At 42.8% G+C, this 17,917-nt stretch overlaps 1 protein-coding gene across 1 annotated transcript in view; it reads left to right on the forward strand.

The window, feature by feature from the left end:
- The window catches only part of LOC114032507 (zinc finger protein 883-like), a 37,110-nt gene that overhangs the window by 5,360 nt on the left and 13,833 nt on the right, over positions 1 to 17,917 (forward strand). The window contains exons 2-3 of the mRNA XM_027847827.1: positions 13,720 to 13,978; positions 15,490 to 15,575. Coding sequence (XP_027703628.1) covers positions 13,945 to 13,978; positions 15,490 to 15,575 — 120 coding nt within the window. The 5' untranslated portion in view covers positions 13,720 to 13,944. The remainder of the gene's footprint in view (positions 1 to 13,719; positions 13,979 to 15,489; positions 15,576 to 17,917) is intronic.

Below are 17,917 nucleotides of genomic sequence, written 5' to 3' on the forward strand. Positions count from 1 at the left end.
GTGATGCAAAGGCCAAGCTGCTTAGTCTACTACCCACGTTATACCATTCACAATATTCCTGCTTCCCTGGCCAATCTTGTCATATTATGAATATAAATAGGGGACCACTAAGGTCTAGAAGAGCCTGGAGAAGACAGTATATGGCCTTTGACAGTAGGTGAGAGCTGGGCAATGACAAGGGCAGAATCTTTCAGAGTAAAGAGGAGCCTATAGGGAATTAGTCCCATTTCCCATCTCCAGGCCTGACTTGGGTCACATGACATGGCCTACCAAAGTTTACTAGTTTGCCTCAAACCCTGCAGGAATAATCCTCAGAATGCCTAAGACCTGTGAGAGGCCTGTGGAAGACATGTCACGTATTCCTTTGGAGAAAGCCCTTATGATGCAGCAGGAGTGGCATATGGGATATCTGCTCATGAGTGACAGATTACACCATATTTGATCTTTGGGCAGATGAAAGAGAATGCCAGAGATTTTCAGCAACACATGCAACCAAGTCTTTCATGATACCTTTGTGGACAAGAAGCAGATATGTGTACTAGATAATATTACAGTTAGGTAGATTTGGAACTGGTTGGATGACTAACTCTAAAGAAATAGTGATTAGAAGTATTACGTCATTTAGGAAGGACGTGTTAGGTAGAAGGCCCTAGAGATTTTGTCTTTTGCTCTATGCTGGTCAATATTTTTCTCAGTGACATGGATAGAGGTATAAATCATGGATATAGGCATACTTACTCAATTTTCAGGTGTCACAAAGATGAAAAGGATAGCTAACATTTGGGCTGATAGAGCATCCGAAAAGATCTTGATGGACTAAGAACATTTGACCAAATCCAATAAGGTAAATTTTATAGAGGTGAATGTAAAGTCCTACATTAGGTTAAAAAAATCGAGTTCATAAATACAAGATGGAAGAAGTATGGCCAAATAAAGGTAGAAAAGCCGTGGGTAAGGGCAGCTAGGTGGTGCAGTGGATAGAGCACTGGCCCTGAAGTCCAGTTCAAATCCAGGCTCAGACACATAACCCTTACTAGCTGAGTGACTCTGGGCAAGTCACTTAACCCTAATTGCCTCACCAAAAAAAAAAAAAAAAAGCCTTGGGTCTTCTAGAGGAATCCAAGTTTACTCTATGAACAGGCAACATGGCAGACAAAAACAAATTGATGCAGTCATAGGCTACATCAATAGACACATGCTGTGAATTTACAGAATAAGGAACAAGTAGTCCCTCAGATTCCATATGGAACATTATGTCCAATTCTGAACACCTGTATTTTAGGCAAGACTTTGAAAAATTGTAGTGAATCTAATGAAGGATGACTAGAATGGTGAGGGAGTTGGAGACTATGATCTATAAGAATCCTCTGTAGGAACTGGAGGCTTTGATCCTGGTGGGGGAAAAAAAACGCTTTAGGTGTTCTATATGGAAGAACCTCTCAGCAACTAGAACTATCCGAATGTGGAATGGGCTGGTCATGAGGTAGTAGAAGGAAGACACTGTAGAGGTCCTTGAGCAAAGACTGAATGGCTACTTGTTGGGTGTATTGTAGAAGGGATTCTTTTGCAAGGATGGATTTGACAAGATGGCGCCTGAAGTTTCTCCTATCCCTAAAATTCTGATGTTGCAGAGGTGATTCTTCTTGAGGTGTAAGTTGGACTTGCTGATTCAAATTTAAGATTTTGTGACTGAGGTTCAACTATAAGCTTGAAGGAAGCAAAGAAGGAACTTGCGGGTTGATAGGAGGGAGATCATGGTGACATTGCCAATCTCTTTAGATTCTGTGTGCTGGTGTTTGCAGTGTGAATGGGAGATGAAGCAGCATGATAAAATCTGGTACAAAGAAGTGATGACATCTCTAGGCTCCACTATTGTGTATTCATGAAATGAACAGGTAAATTAGGGCATGGAGGAGGGGTAGGTAGATCTCTCAGGGAACTAGGAGGACTCTTGGGATTAAACAGGAAGGTGAAAATGGGTTGTTTTCCTGACAGTGTTTGGAAAAATCAAGTGTTGGTCCTAGGTGGTAGAATAGGTGAGTGGTAGGTTCGACAGGGATCTTCACAAAAGGGGTAGAGATAGAGATCTGTGTTCTGGGGTCTAGTGTTCCTAAGTCTGTCACTATCACTGTGTGGTAGAGTGGAGAACAAAGGCACCAGAACTACCCGGAGTCAATCCAAGGCCTGGAGCTTAGTTCAGCACTGTGTTCGGCCTTAACCCAGCCTAGGACCCGTCAAGTAGACTGGGTAGACAAATCAGTCGAGCAGTTTCATAGGATTTTTAATACTACTCTGGACCCTTGTCTTGATCCTTGTCTCCTGTTTCACTCATTTACTGCTTTGACTCTTCAGTATGACTTCATTTCAACCTACTCTAAATTAAGTTGCTACTATTCCCTTTTGACCTACAGTGACATTGTACAGACATCCCCTTTTGCCTGTGGGCCTTTCAGATTGTCTTAGCTAACCAAGTTATACCTCACACAAGCCCTCTTGCTTCCATCCCTGAATCTGGTCCCGGTCCTGGTCCCTGGACGCAGTACAAGGAGATACCTTAATTTGCATACCTCTATTGCCATAGTGGAGAATGCCAGATTTCTCTGGTTATTGACCCTGGGCTAAGCAGGCCATGTAAGAGAAGAAAAATTCTTTTCAAACCTGCACTGTGTATCACGTAACAAAGTGAAGAGTTGCCAGCACAGTGTAGACCACATAGGTGATAGAGCCTCTTCCTTGAGAGGCAATGTGCATAGGAGATAGAAAAGTGAGAGTACTGGGTTTGGAATCAGGAGAGCTGAGGCAGAGTCCTCTCTCCTGTACTTACTTAGTTGTGCTACCACAGGCAAATTACTCAACCTCTCAGAGCATCAGTTTCCTTGTTTATGAAACTGAGATAGCAACGCTTGTACTAATTCATTAGGTTGTGGTGAACAGAACACTTTGCAAAACTTTAAGTGTTATACAATATTGTTATTATTATTCACTGACTCATAGGATTATAGAGGTGGAGCTGGCAAGGACCTCACATGCCGTCTGGTCTAGGTTACTCTCATTTTACAGATGAGGAAACAGACCCAGGGAAGTTAACTTGCCCAAAGGCAAAGCAAATAGAATACAGAAGAAGAGATGGGAAAAAGAGGAGAATACACATTTATTTAGTGCCCGCTACATGTCAGGCATTATGCTAAATGCTTTGAGGCAAGATTTGAACTAATTTTTTATTTACTAGTTAATTGACAAGTGCCCAATTAGTTTGAAATTGTAGCATCGTGTATAGGGGGTTAATTATCATCCATGTTGCTCTCTAGGTCCTGAGCTTAAGTCTTGCTTCACCAGTTCCATACCTAGGCTGTTGCATTGGCCTAATTGGTCTCCCTGTCTTGAATCACTCCCCACTCCAATCCATCCATAGCACAGCTGCCAAACTAATTTCCCTCGATCTGACCTTATCATATACATCCTACTCTCTCAATAAACTCCATTGTCTTCCTCTGCCCCTAGAATCAAACATGAACTCCTTAGTTTGGCTTTTAAAATCTCTTGCAGCTTGGCCCCAACCCATCTTCTTAGATCTCTTATACGTAAGTATCTTTCTGGTGCTCTGTGCTCCTGAAAAACTGGCCTTCTCTTTCTGTTCTTCACCTGTGGTACTCCATGCTCTCTCTGTGCCTTTGCACTGGCCTTCCCGTTCCTAGAATGCTCTCCCACCTCCTCTGTGCCTCACAGAATCCCATTCTTACTTCAGGGTACAGCCTAAATACCATGAAGACTTTCCTGATCCCCAGCTGCTATTGTCCTCCCTAACTACACGGTATTTACTTCCTTGTGTCTATTTTGTAGTTATTCTTTATGCACATGTTGTCTCCCTTATTAGGATGCAAGCTCCATGAGAGGAGGGATTATTTGATTTTTTTTTTTTTTGCATTTGTATCCCCAGCACCATACCTGGCACATAGTAGGCACTTAAAATAAATGCTTATTGACTGATTATAGTAATCATATTATAAAGCTACCTTTTCCCTTTTCCTTTTTTCCTCTTGATAAGTCTCACTGATTCTTATTCAGGCACAAGTAACACTAAGTGGCCTCTGACATCCCTTTTAACTCCGAGATGCTATGATTGAATTGGGTTCAATTTCAGGAAAAAGTAAAATGATAGCAATTGAAAGTAGATGAGGAAATTCCATCTCAGGCACAGGAAGAAGATAAAACGCTCATCAGCTCTCTGGGGTATCCCTTCCTGACCTTTGGAATTGGTAGAGATAGAAGGGAATATAGAAAGAAATGGGAGTTGGGAGTTGTTTGCTGGCCTTATTTTGGCTCACTTTCTGTTGCAGTATCATCAGTATTCCCCAAGGGGGTGCTGTCCTGCTTTGATTCACTGAATCAAAATAGATTTTCTGGTTTTCGCAGGAGGCTCAGGGTTTTTCTGGCCCCTTATTTAATTGAATCCTCTTTAGAATAGGTGAACTAGGACAATTATCCCAGTCCTCCCACTCTGGGAGTGTGTGTCTTTGACTAGTAGTCAAGCAGCAACTCAGGGGTAGCCAGAGGGAGAGGAGGTAGCTCTAGGGAAGAAGGAGAATTTCCAATTCAGTAAATGCTAAGCTCTTAACTGTGGGCAAGGCTCTCCACAAAGTCCACTTTGATGCCACTTTGTGGGTGTGGTGATCCTTGGTTTTCAACGCCTGTGCCAGTAAAAGGCAAAATTTAGCAGTTTCTGTCCAACTGGAAAGGCTTTGAGTGTGGTCTTGGCACCATGTGGTGGCTGCTGTCTGGGGACCGACATGATTACATCCACCAAGGTTTGTCACCACTAGATGAATTCTTTGGAAATGGAAATTCCATTTGCTTTTTTTTTTTTTTTGTGAGGCACTTGGGGTTAAGTGACTTGCCCAGAGTCACACAGCTAGTAAGTACCAAGTGTCTGAGGTTGGATTTGAACTCGGGTCCTCCTGACTCCAAGGCAAGAGCTCTATCCACTGAGCCACCTACCCGAAGGAAACTCCATTTGCAAGGCATAATGCTGAGACCTTCACACAAAGAGTTAGGGCAAATTTGAGGAGGCAGAGAATTTATAACTTGGGATTCAAAGAAGGCTTCAATGGTGTTAAAAATATAGGAGACCACATAATTGAGGGTAGGGTGGGGGATGGGGTGGAATCTAGATCTGTGATAGCATTAGTAAAAGGAGCTTCTAGTAAGGAAACTCTGTACCAAGACAGATCAGCAACTGTTCCAAAATTTATAGCCATGGTTGCTGGAAGCACTAAGAGGTTTAGATTAAGATTTGCCTAGGGTTACAGAGTCAGTATATGGAAGAAAGGTGAAGGGGACAAGCATTTATTAAGCACCTATTATGTACCAGGCACTGTACTAAGCACTTTACAAATGACCTCATTTGATCTTCAAAATGATCCTCTGAGGTAGGTGCTATTATATATTTTATATTTGAGGAACCTTTGACAGTCAGAGGCAGAGTGACTTGCCCAGGGCCACCCGGCTAGGAAGTATCTGAGTCCATATTTGAATTCAGGTCTTCCTGATTCTAGGCCCAGCATTCTATCTACCGTGCTATCTAGCCAGGAGGACATAAAATTAAACCCCTCACCCTCCCACACTCCCTTCCCCCCACTCCTCTTAGTATTCACCTATATCTTCCACCAAAGCAAAGAGGGACTATTCTTTCCTTAACCTTCAGGCTGTAGGCTATCTTTTTGTGCCTTCTTTACCCCTCCAGGGGTACTCTTAATGTTCATTTAAATCTGATTCTACCTGCATAAAAATGGAAAAGGGGCAATATCAGTCAGTCAGTCAAGAAGCATTTTTTAAGTGTTTTCTGTGTGCCAGGCACTGTGCTAAGCTCTGAGGATACAAAGAAAGGCAAAGGACACTCCCTGCTCTCAAGGTGCTCAACCACTGTATACAAACCACACAGGGACTGTAGGGGTTATAAGGGAAGACTAGCACCTCTGCTGGGAGGGCTTGCCAAGCCCTTTTCAGGGCTGCTCATCCACCTTCAGTGTCCACCTGGCACTCAGTGATTACCACAGGGACCACACCTCAGTAAAACTGTTTTGGCAGACGGGCTAAAACCAGGTTGAGGGTAACCAATAGGCCTCCAAGCAGTCAGTGAGTTAGGATGTCCACCCCATGTATGTTCAGACTTACCCCATGGAAGGGGTGGATGAGAACAATGGGTTCCAACAGCCATGACGGCAGCAGCAGCTGAAGCAGCCACTGTGGGCACTTAGAGCTTGGTCAGACATTGAAGATACCAAGGTCATCCACTGCATCCTGGGCCATCGCCAGTTGTCCTGACTTTTGTTCTGCCACTGGAGTTCAATGACTCTGGAAGAAAGTGAGATTGAATTGTGCAACTCTTCCTCACTTAAATCCAATTCACAAGCAAATCAAGACATCACTCATAATGTCTTTGGTCCTCTTTGAAAACAAAGGACCAATAACAACAACAAACAATGTGTGTGTGTGTATGTGTGTGTGTGTGAGAGAGAGAGAGAGAGAGAGAAAGAGATTGGATATAACCAACAAAAAGGAGGCACTGGTATTGAGGGGGACCAGGAAAGGTTTCAGGTAGAAGGTGGGATTTTAACTGAGACTTAAAGGAAATCAGGAACACCAGGAGGTAGAAATGAGGAAGAAAAAAATTCCAAAGATGGTGGGGCAGCCAGTGAAAATGCTGAGAGTCAGGAGACAGAGTATCTTTTTGAGGAACAGCAAGGAGGCCGATGTCACTAGATCACAGAGCATATGGAGTAAGGTAAAAAAAGACCAGAAAAATGGGGGGGGGGGGGCATCTCTGAATACTAAACAGAGCATTTTATATTAGATCCTAGAGGTGATAGGTAGCCATGGAATTGATTGAATGGGGTGGGGGCCGGGGAGTGATAGTATGTGTGACATGGTCAGACCTATGCTTTAGGAAGGCCATTTTGACAGCTGAGTAGAAGATGGTCTGAACTGGGGAGAGCTTTATGCCAAGAAGACCAACCAGTAGTTTATTGCAATAGTCAAAGCATGAAGTGATGAAAGCCTGTACCAGGATGGTAGAAATGTCAGGCAAAAGAAGAGGGGTATATATGAGAGATGTTACAAAGGAAAAATCAACAAGCCTTAGCTACATATTGGATATAAGTAGTGAGAGGGAGTGAGGAATTGAGGATGATACCTAGGTTGGTGTGACTATAAGGATAGTGGTGTCCTCAGTAGTAATAGGTAAGTTAGGAAGAGGTATGGGTTTGGGGGGAAAGATAGCGAGTTCAGTTTTGAACTTGCTGAGTTTAAGATATCTAAGGAACATGAAGTTTGAGATGTTAAATAGGCAGTTGGTGATAGAGGTCAGCAGAGAGGTTAGGGCTGGGAAGGCAGATTTGAGAATCATCAGCACAGAGGTGATAATTAAATCTGTTGGAGCTGATGAGATCACTAAGTGAAATAGTATAGAGAGAGAAGAAAAGAGGCCTCAAGTGGAGCTTTATGGCTCAACCACAGTTAAAAAGGAGGAAAACCTAGCGAGAAGAAAGTATCAGGAAGAAGAAGGTGATTGACAATGTCAGAAGTTGCAGAAAGGTCAAAAAGAATGAGGCTTGAGAAAAAAAAAGCTGTCAGATTTTGCAATTAAGAGATCACTGGAGGGGCAGCTAGGTGGTACAGTGGATAGAGCACGGGCCCTGGAATCAGGAGGACCTAAGTTCAAATTCAACCTCAGACACTTACTAGCTTACTAGCTGGACAAGTCACTTAATTCCATTGCCAAACAAAAACAAACAACAAAAAAAAAGAGATCACTGATAACTTTGGAGAGAGCAGTTTTCATTGAATAATGAAGTTGGAAGCCAGATTGTAATTTTAAGAAGCAAGTGAGAAGAAAAGAAGTGAAGACATTGATTATAAATGGCCGTCTTAAGGAGTTTAACCACAAAAAGGTTAAGAGACAAGAGATAGTTATTGGGAATGGAAGGATCAATGAAAGGTTTTTGGAGGATGGGGGAGATATGGGCATGTTTTTAGGCAAGCAACTAGTAGAGACGGAGAGATTGAAGATAAGTGAGAGAATAGGGATGCTAAGAAGGACTGTTCTGAAGAAGATGGGAAGGAATGGGGTTACTTGTGCATGTAGAAGGGTCTGCCTTGGCATGGAGGAGGGTCCATCTGTATGTGAGATAGGAGAAGGGGAAGATAGTGGTAGAAGGCATCTGGGTGGTACGAGAGGAGGAGGAGGAGGGGAGAAGAAAGAGCTCTCAGCAAAGGCCTCCAGAGTGGGGTTGTCAGCAGAGAGGGCTGGGGGAGAGGGAGCTATGGGAGGACTGAGGAGGGTGAAAAGGTTTGAACAAGCTGCTGTGATTGGTGGGATAGTGAATCAGTTCCTGAACCCCCACAGGAACCATCCTGATAAAGCTTACTGTTCTGTGGATTCATAGTAAGGATAAAGGGTTCCCCCTAAATTACCCTTTCCCATTGCTGCTGAACAACATCATCTTGTCTCAGGTTTTCCAGGAAAATAACAAGAGTTTTTAAAAAGATTATTCTTGGGATCATAGGCAGTCAGCCAACGCAGTTTGGTTTCCCTCCTAGAAGAGAAAGTGAGAGGGCTAGAGGAATGTCTGTATCACTGCTTAAAGGTTAGAATGAAATGGACTTTGAAAATATGGAAGAAATACTTCATCGGGAAAACAAATCTGAAGAGGCCGTGGAGAATCCATATCTTCATCTCCAAGTTAGAAGAAAAAGAAAGAAATGGAAAGTAGAGAAAGAAAGAGAAGTAGAATGACAGAAGCTTTTTGAAAGACTTTGAATGTTCTCCCCATGGACCTGGCCCTTCTCAGGAAGAAGTAGCTTCTCCTGCTCCACGAGGTGCTCCTAGGAGAAGGAATTCATAGGATTCAGAGTTGGAAAGAGAATTCCTCTAATCCAACGCCTGCATTTTATGGCTCAGGAAACAGAGGTTCAGAAAGGTGACATTCCTTGTCCAAAGTTGCCCAAGTAGAAAGTACCAGCGCAAGAATTAGAATCCATGTCCCCTGGCCCTAAATCTAGTCTCTTGCCACTGTCCCAGTCCTGGTCACAGGAAGCCTAGATAAACTTCATGCCTGGTACAGCTGCAAATTAGATAGTGAAGCAACTAGGCAAAAACAGCAGGTCCTGTGACTGGCGTGTGGTGGAGAAGCCCCTTGAGAAGTAGGATGATAGATGCAGAGATGGAAGCAACCTTAGAAATCCCTTTATTTTAGAGATGAGGAGACTGAGGAGAGAACAAATGACATGACTTGTCCAAGATCATATAGATAAGTGACAGAGGCAGGATTTGAACTCAGGTTCTCTTACTCCAAAAAGGCAGCTAGATGGCTCAGTGGATAGAGCTCTGAGCCTGGTGTCAGGAAGATCTGAGTTCAAATCCAGCTTCAGACACTTATTAGCCGCTGGGCAAGTCCCTTAATCTCTGTTCACCTTAATCCACTGGAGAAGGAAATGGCAAACCACTCCAGTATTTTTGCCAAGAAAACCCCATGGATGGTATGGCTCACAGAGTCACCAAGAGTCAGACAGGGCTAAACAACTCAACAGCAACCTCTTACTCCAAAGCAAGCCCGTTCCCCACTGAACCTGGCTGCTGCTGGTTCCAGATCTAGCACTTTTCCCTCTGCTGTGTGCTCAAGCCTGTTGATTCCTACTTGCTTCTGTACAAATGACGCCTGACAAAAGGAACTTATAAAACATGCTAGGGATTATGAAATCCTAGGCAAGAAATCGAAGCCTTTATTGGCAGAAGTGGCATTTTCATTCTTACATCCAGTGGAAGGTAGACTTCTGAAAGAAAGGAGAATATGGGAAGTAAACAGTGGCTTAAAAAGGTAGTATTAGCAAATGGGACTTAGATGTCTGGTCCTGAGCTTTTGAACAGAAACAGTAGGCTCTTGGCCTGTGATGGCACGCTCCCAGTGAAAGCCAATAAAACATAGATTTAGGGTCGGACCAAGAAGACTTTAAATTGAGTGAAAATGAGGAAGAGGAAAAAACCTGGACACATATCTTCACGAAGTCAGAGATTAACAGGTACAAAATAGGAAGAATAATATCAGTGGACAGTATCAATAATTCATAAGACATAATGTTGAAGAAAAGAGGTAGTGTTAATACTCTGCCTCAGGTGTTTATATACACATGTAAGATCTTGGGGGGGAAAGGAGCAATCATTTCTTAATGTTAAAGCACCTGTGCTAAGTGCTTTACAGATATTATTTCATTTGATCCTCACAACAAACCTCACAGGTAGAAGCTATTATTATCTCCATTTTACAGATAGGGAAACTGAGGCCAGGAAAGGTTAAGTTACTTGCTCAGGGTCACAAAGCTAGTAAGTATCTGAGGCTGGATTTGAACATAGGTCATCCTGCTTCTAGGCCCAGCACTCTATCCACTGAGAAACCTTACTGCCTAGCTAGGTAAATTTAGTCTCCTGTGTATCATTAGAATTTAGTAGGATGTAGACAAGAAAATGGTTCTACTTTACTCAAAAGGGAAAGGCTAATAAAAGGGCTGGTAGAGTAGCAGTGTATATTAAAAAGATATACTGCTCCAAGAAAATAAATGAACCAAAGAGGGTAAGGGATAGTGGACAGCATTTAGGTTAGATTTAATGGAGGGAGAAACAGAAGCAATATCATGATGGGGAAGAATACTGTAGACCATCTGGACCAAAGGAAGAAATGGATGGTGAGTTCATTGTGGAGTACTTCAGCTGTCCAGACATCTGGTGGAGCTCTCTCTTTCTGTCAAAAGCAGAGGAGCTGGTACATTCTTGATTTTCTTTTATGATGACTTTATTATCCAAAGGATGGAAGATGTGACAAGGGGGATTGCCAGTCTGACCAAAAATGAGGAACTGATTGCTGGAGTTGAAATTTTGGGAACCTTGGTGGAAAATGACTATGCTATCTTATAATATTTAATAAATAAGGAAAGGAAAGAACAAGTCACACCAGACCAACCTTGTTTATTGTTCCAACAAAAGTATTAGATTAGGGAAATACCTGAATTTCAGCAAGGTATCTGACAGTGTTCCTAATCATATTCTTGTGAAAAGATTGGAAAGATGTGGGCTGGATGACAGTGTGTTTAAGTGAAATTGAGAATGGATGAATGGACCTTAAGGATAGTGATTAATGTAATTATGTCAGCCTGGAGGAAAGTTAAGCATATAATGTCTCAGGGATGTGGCAATGACCATATTCTGTTCCATGTTTTTTTGTCAGTGACTTGGATGAAATATAGATGGCCAGCCAACAAGAATGGACAATTAATTGGACAACAGAATCCAAAAAGATCACAGCAGGCTAGAATGATGAATCTAATTTAACAGGATAAATTACAGTAGGGATAAAGGTGGAAGAAGAGGTCCAGAGTTGGAAGGGAACTAGAAGGCAGCATGGTATAATAGAGTGCCAGCCTTAGATCTTCGGTTTAAATCCTGGCTCTGACATTGCAACAAATCACTTCATTTCTCTGAGATATAATTTCCTCATCTGAAGGGAAAATGGGAACCGTCACTGTAGTACCTGCACCTCAGGGTTGTTTTGAAACTCAAATGAAATCGTGTATAAAGCATTTTGCAAATTTTAAAGTACTCTATTGGAGTCAAGAAGACCCAAGTTCAAATGTGGTCTCAGACACATACTAGCTGTGTGACCCTGTGCAAGTCACTTCACCCTGTTTGCTTCTGTTTTCTCATTTGTAAAATGAGCTGGAGAAGAAAATGGCAAACTATTCCAGTATCTTTGCCAAGAAAACCCCAAATGGGGTCCCAAAAGTTGGACACAGTTGAAAGGACATGTTATTGTTGTTGTCGTTAATTACCCCTCTACAACGTTCTCTATCATTGGGTTAAAAAAATCAACCTCCTAAGTACAACATCGCAGTAGTGTAGGTAAACAACTGTTGGTGAGAAAAACATCTAGGGATTTTATTAGATTTTGAGCTCAACATGTCAGGCAAGAAATGCTCTGTGATCTTCAGGAGCATTAATAAAAGCTCGACGTCCAGGACGAAGGAGGTGACAGTTTTTATTGTACTCTGGAACAGTCAGACTTCATCTAGAGTATTGCCTGCTTTTCTGGGCACATTTTAGGAAGAACAAGAGAAATTGAAGAAAATCCATCAGACAGTGCCTGGGATGATAAAGGAATCCGAAACCATGACATCCAAGGACTGACTGAAGGAACTAGGAAAATTTCAACCAAGACTAGGGAAGGCTTAGAGGAGTCACCGCAGGGAGGGGTGCAGATGACGTCACGCGTGCACGTGACAGCAGCTGGCGGGAGGGGCACGAGGGGCGATGTTACTTTCACTCGCGCTGGTGCCAACTGTCCCGAGGTGCAGCTAGGGGCGTTGCAGAAGCCGACACGGAGGGATGCTGGGAGTCGTAGTTCAGCGGCTCCCAGCACGCCGGCGCAAGGCTTTTTCTTCTGCTTTGGTTGGTGAGTGCGGAGGGGCGGGCGCTGGAGCCCCCGGGGCTGCGGGCCGAGGCTGGGATCTTCTCTTTACACCCTGAAGGGGGCCCGGCTCTCTAGTTCCACCGGGCGCTGCCCGCCCCTCGCCTCCCTCTACCTCGGGGTCCTGGCGCCTCGCGTTTGGTGATTCTGGGGACGTGCAGAAAAGCTAGGCGGCGCCAACCCCGCGGGGTGTGGATGTTGGGCGGGAGCACCCGACTGGGAGGCAGAGGACCCAGATTTTCTGCTTCTGCCCCTTACCAGCATAGCAAGAGGCTTCTCTCTGGAGCTCAGTTTCCTTACCTGTGAAATGAAGGAAATGCCCCTAAGAATGATAGCCAAGCACTTTTTCAGCTCTAAATCTTGTGAACTTTGTGTACATACAAGTGTCTAAAATTAATAAGAGCTTACATTCATATGATTACCAAAGGCTCTTAAGTATATACACCGATGTTTATTTGCACACCTTGACACAAGTTAGTTTTTAAGTATCGTGCCTACTTACAGATAAGAAAAGTGAGGTTAGAGAAGTGACATCCAAAATCACACAGCAATAATAACTCCCACTTCTTGAGTGCATTAAAGTCTACAAAGAAAAAGCTTCCTTCACAACATCCTCGTGAGGTGTGGGTAGTACAAATCTTATCTACATTTTTACAGATGACTAATGGAGGTTCAAAGAGACCTTGCTTGCACATGGTCACACATGTAACATCAGATCTGGAATTTGAACCTAGGTCTCCTAAGAGTTCAAGCTCTTTCTGCTGTATTCTACTACTTACCGGTAGAACTAGGATTCCATTTTACTTCTCATTACAATTGTGCTACTTTGGAGCAAATTATGGGGACTTTGAACATAGTGCCTTGTGCTTCCAAGTGTGTCTTTCTGTTTCTGCCAGAGCCCTTTTTGTGTGCATGTCAGTGTGCATTTGTGTATTTGATATTATTCCGGGGGTCCTTTTAAAGCTTTATAACCATTCAATAACTGTAGCACCTCATGTTGTTTGTTCACAGTGTGAATATTGTACATGTTGGTCTTTGACCTTCTTCTGTAGGTTGCTAGTGTCAAAGCTGTGATTGAGGGTACTGGGGCCCTCCTACTGACACCAGCAGTGGGACCTAGAGGGGAAGGTCCATTTCAGACTCATAGAAGCCTGAACCACAGAGGGATGTATAGGTGTGATTGACCCTGAGTCCCCCAATCTTTCTATAGGAGTACACAGCTGAGCGTGAAGGTGGAGAAGGATATTCCAAGAGAGCAGAAATCGATCCTTGGAGAAAAAGTCTGATCCGAGGCCTCTCAAGCTAATATTTCAGGACAGAGACCAGATATTGACATCAAGAAGCAGACCCGGGAGTAGTTCCTGAGTATTCTACCTGGGAAGGTCAGGACTGAGTTAAGTCACCACATCTAGAGAACAGTGAGCAGGAGTTGACTATGAAGGATCTGATCAAAGGGCTGGAAGAGAAAGGTGAGAACTATCAAAGGATTGCTGGTGGGGAAATGTTTCCCCAAGGCAGGAGAAAGGCAAACTGACCTTTCTTCTGGAAGGTAGTGATGTGTGTAATATATGGGGAAATCTCCTTTGTGTGATCTCCTTGCAGGGTGATGCTATTTAGGCCCCTGTGTCCCATCCAAATCAGTCCTCTGCTTTTAGTTCTACTGTGTATAACAAGTAACTTCTGGAACAGCAGAGGGTAGATTATACTCCCCTGACTACTCCCTTGGAGGAAAGAGTTTATAAGTAGGTTGGAGCGATAGGCCAAAGACCCTGCTCTGTGAAATGTTCATCCCTCCAGATGTTCCTTCCATTTTGACTTTAATTCAGTATATCTGAGCATTTGGGCTTTTCACATATGTTATTGCATTAACTTGCTAGACAAGCCAATCCACATTTTTACATTAAGAGGCACAGGAAGCGACATAGGAAAGAAACAGTTAGGGATTAAATCAAGGTTTATTACAAGTATGAGCAGGAATAGGTGTCAACCAACAGCACCAGCAGCAGTGAGTGAGTGCAGGTCACTGCTAGCTCTGGAACAACAACTCAAATATCCATGTTACTCTGGGACCCAGGCTTTGGATTACTCTCCCATAAATAAACAAACAAAGAAACTAGGAATATGTACTGGTAGACTCTGACAGTGAGGACCATTTCCTAATGCTGTTGAACTCAAAGCCCCTACCCACTATATCACCCTTACAACTAGGTCTACATTCCAAAGAGATCAAAAAAAGAGGGAAAGCTTCCATGTGTACAAAAGTATTTTAGCAGCTCTATTTGTGTTGGCAAAGATCTGGAAATTAAGCAGGTGCCATCAGTTGGGAAATGGCTAAACCAATTATCACATATGGATGTAATGAAATACTGTTGTGCCGTAAGAAAATAATGATGGTTTCAGAAGTTACCTGGGAAAACCTTTGTGCATACCTCATACATAGTGAAGTGAGCAAAACCAAGAGAACAATTTATACAGAAACCACAACATTATACAGACAATATTAAAGACTTAAGAACTCTGATTAATGCAATGACCAACCTTATTCCAGGATACTGAAAATGAAGCATGCTACCCAAGTCCTGACACATAGCTGAGGGACTGAAGATCCAGAATGATCATACATGGATATGTGTGGATGGCCATGGACATGACCAAAGCAGGAATTTGCTTTTCTTGGCTATCCACATTTGTTTTAAGGCTTTGGGGTTTGTTTGTTTTTGGGAGGGGGGAGGTAGGAGGAGAGCTGAGGGAGAAGGTGGGTGAGAGAGTGAATTCTTGTTGAAAAAAAGTAAAATCAAATTCATATTAAAAAACAAAGACATGGACAAGAATTGCACGGGATGAGAAAAGACTTCAGTCTATTTGAGTGGAGGGTATGCCCACCCTGGAGCCATTTGAAGTAGTGAAGTATTATCAACAATTAGAAAGGTTGTGACAAGTGACTTTGTTTTCTTTGTGACTTTTTTCTTCTTTCCTCCAGGTTTGCCTTTGCAGGACTCCACTCTTCCACAAGTGGGAAGCACAGAGGAGGATATGGTTCCTGGGCTCCTGCTATCTAAGCTTCAGGTAGATTGGGATTTTCAGTTTGTTTCCTCAAGTCCATCTTATTTCAGAGAGTTTTTAAAATAGAAGTATCTTTTTGGGCTAGAATGGTCACAAAAAGCTTCAGTTGAATTAAAAAACCATTTGTTAAGTATCTACTACATAAAAGCACTGTACTGGTTACCGGGAAAGTTACAGAAATATAACTTCATGTCCTCTGGTGTGGTTATAACATATAAATTAGAATGTGGGTGAAATACATTCAGAACAAAAAGAGAGATGCAAACAAACTGTTAAAACGTAAAGTCCAAAGAAGGAAAGGTTATTTGGGATTTGATCTGGGTCTAAAGATAAGTAGGATTGCAACAGGGAGAGCAGGGAAAGAAAACATTCCAGGTACAAGGAACGGTAGGAGCAAAGCCAAGGCTGGAGAGAAACGTGGGCTGTGTATAGAAGAAAATCAAGTGTTCAGTTTGGCTGGAATATAGCAGGGGCTGATGTGAGATAAGGCTCTTGTAATGTAAGATCAGGTGAGGCCAGATTGTGGAGAGCTTTTCTTTTCTTTTCTTTTCTTTTCTTTTCTTTTCTTTTTTATTACTTAAACCAGACTTAGGAGTTTGGGCTTTTATTTGGTTGGCAGTAGGGGACTATTGATAGATTTTGAGCTGAGGCATGCCATGATTAGATTCGTGCACAAGGAAGAATCTTCTGGCAGCAGTGAAAAAGATGAATTGGTAGAATAGACCAACACTATTTAATGGTCTCAAATGGCAGTGATGGGGGCCTGTACTAGGATGCAGACAGTGTGAACAGAATCATAGGGTCATTTAGAGTTGGAAGGGAACAGAGGGTTCAATTTTTTTTTTTTCACAGATGAGGAAATTGAGGCACAGAAGGGTAAGTGACTTGCTCATAGTCATACAACTAGTTAGTATCTCGAAGAGTGAACTGTGCAAACATTGTGAAAGCATAGTTGGTAGAACTTAGCAACTGATTAGGTAAGAAGGGTTAGTGAGAGGGAGGGGTGAAAAGTAACAAAGGTTTTGAGAATGAGTGAATGGGTGAATTTTGTTACAATTGACAGAAATAGGGAAACTTGAAAGAATAGTAGATTTGAGAAAAAACATGTTCATTTTTGGACATTTTGAGTTTGTGATGATGGCAGTACAACAAAGTAAAGGTTCCTAGTAGGCAGTTCAAAATGTGAGTCGTTGTGGAATTTGGAAATGAAGGCCTAGGCCGGAGATACAGATTGGGGAGTCATCTGTGAAGAAACAAGTGAAGAAGGTAAAAGGGCTGAATACTGAGATTTGGGAGTACAGAGGAAGGAAGACAAGGCAGCTCACTTAGATAGCTTCATTATCTCAGGAAAATAGAAGTCCAGGTCATTTTTTAAGAGTGAAGTGAAGGTTTATTTGAGTTTGGGTGGCAGAGGAAATTAGAAAAAAATTTGGTATAATTACAATGGGAAATTTGACAGGGACTCAACAAGTGATAAATAAGTAGGTTTATTGAGAAATCCTAGCAGTAAGACTTCAGGTGAGAGATTAGATAGCATGAATTTGTAGGAGAGCCAATCAACATTGTTTTATGAAAGTATTCTGCTTGGCCGATGCAATCCACGTTGCTGCCAGATTGATTTTCCTAAAACACAAATCTGATCAGATGCCTCCCTCCAGAAACTCAAGTGGCTCTCTGTTCCCTCAAGGATAACATTCAAATTGGCTGGTTAAGGCATTTAAAGCCCTTCACAATCTAGTTCCAACCCACCTTGCCACACTGATTACATACCCTTTCAGTCATTCATTGCACATTTCAGCCAAAGTGACCTATCTGCAGGTTTTCAGATGCTATATTCCACATTCTGCCTCTGTGCACAAGCTGGCCACCATGCTTGGAGTGATCTACATCCTCACTTCTACCTCTTGGAACCTCTAGTCCCCTTCAGGGCTCAGCCAGGTGGGGAACATGTGGCCTCCATTGCCCTCTAGGTCCTCAGATTCGCTCTTTGAATCCAGATTCATGTGGCCTGAATTGTTGAAGAGGCTAGCCACAGGGTCTGCTGATGTCGGGGAGGCACCTGAGGGCCTGTGTTAGAGGAGACTTAGAATGAGCAGAAATTTGGGGCCTCAGGAAGCCTGAAACAGAGAGCTTGCATTGATGTGGCCTCATGACTTGAAGAGACCATGAAATGAGCCCATTCTCCTTGTCCCACCTCTGTGCAGTGAATGAACTCAATGCAGTTTGATTCATTTCAATTCAATACACATTAAGTGTCTGCTGTGTGCCAGGCACTGTGCTGGACTCTGGGGATGCAGAAAAGAAAAGAAAAGAAAAGAAAAGAAAAGAAAAGAAAAGAAAAGAAA

This window comes from Vombatus ursinus, unplaced genomic scaffold, assembly GCF_900497805.2.
Source record: "Vombatus ursinus unplaced genomic scaffold, bare-nosed wombat genome assembly UNPS02000580.1, whole genome shotgun sequence".
NCBI classification, from domain to species: domain Eukaryota; kingdom Metazoa; phylum Chordata; class Mammalia; order Diprotodontia; family Vombatidae; genus Vombatus; species Vombatus ursinus.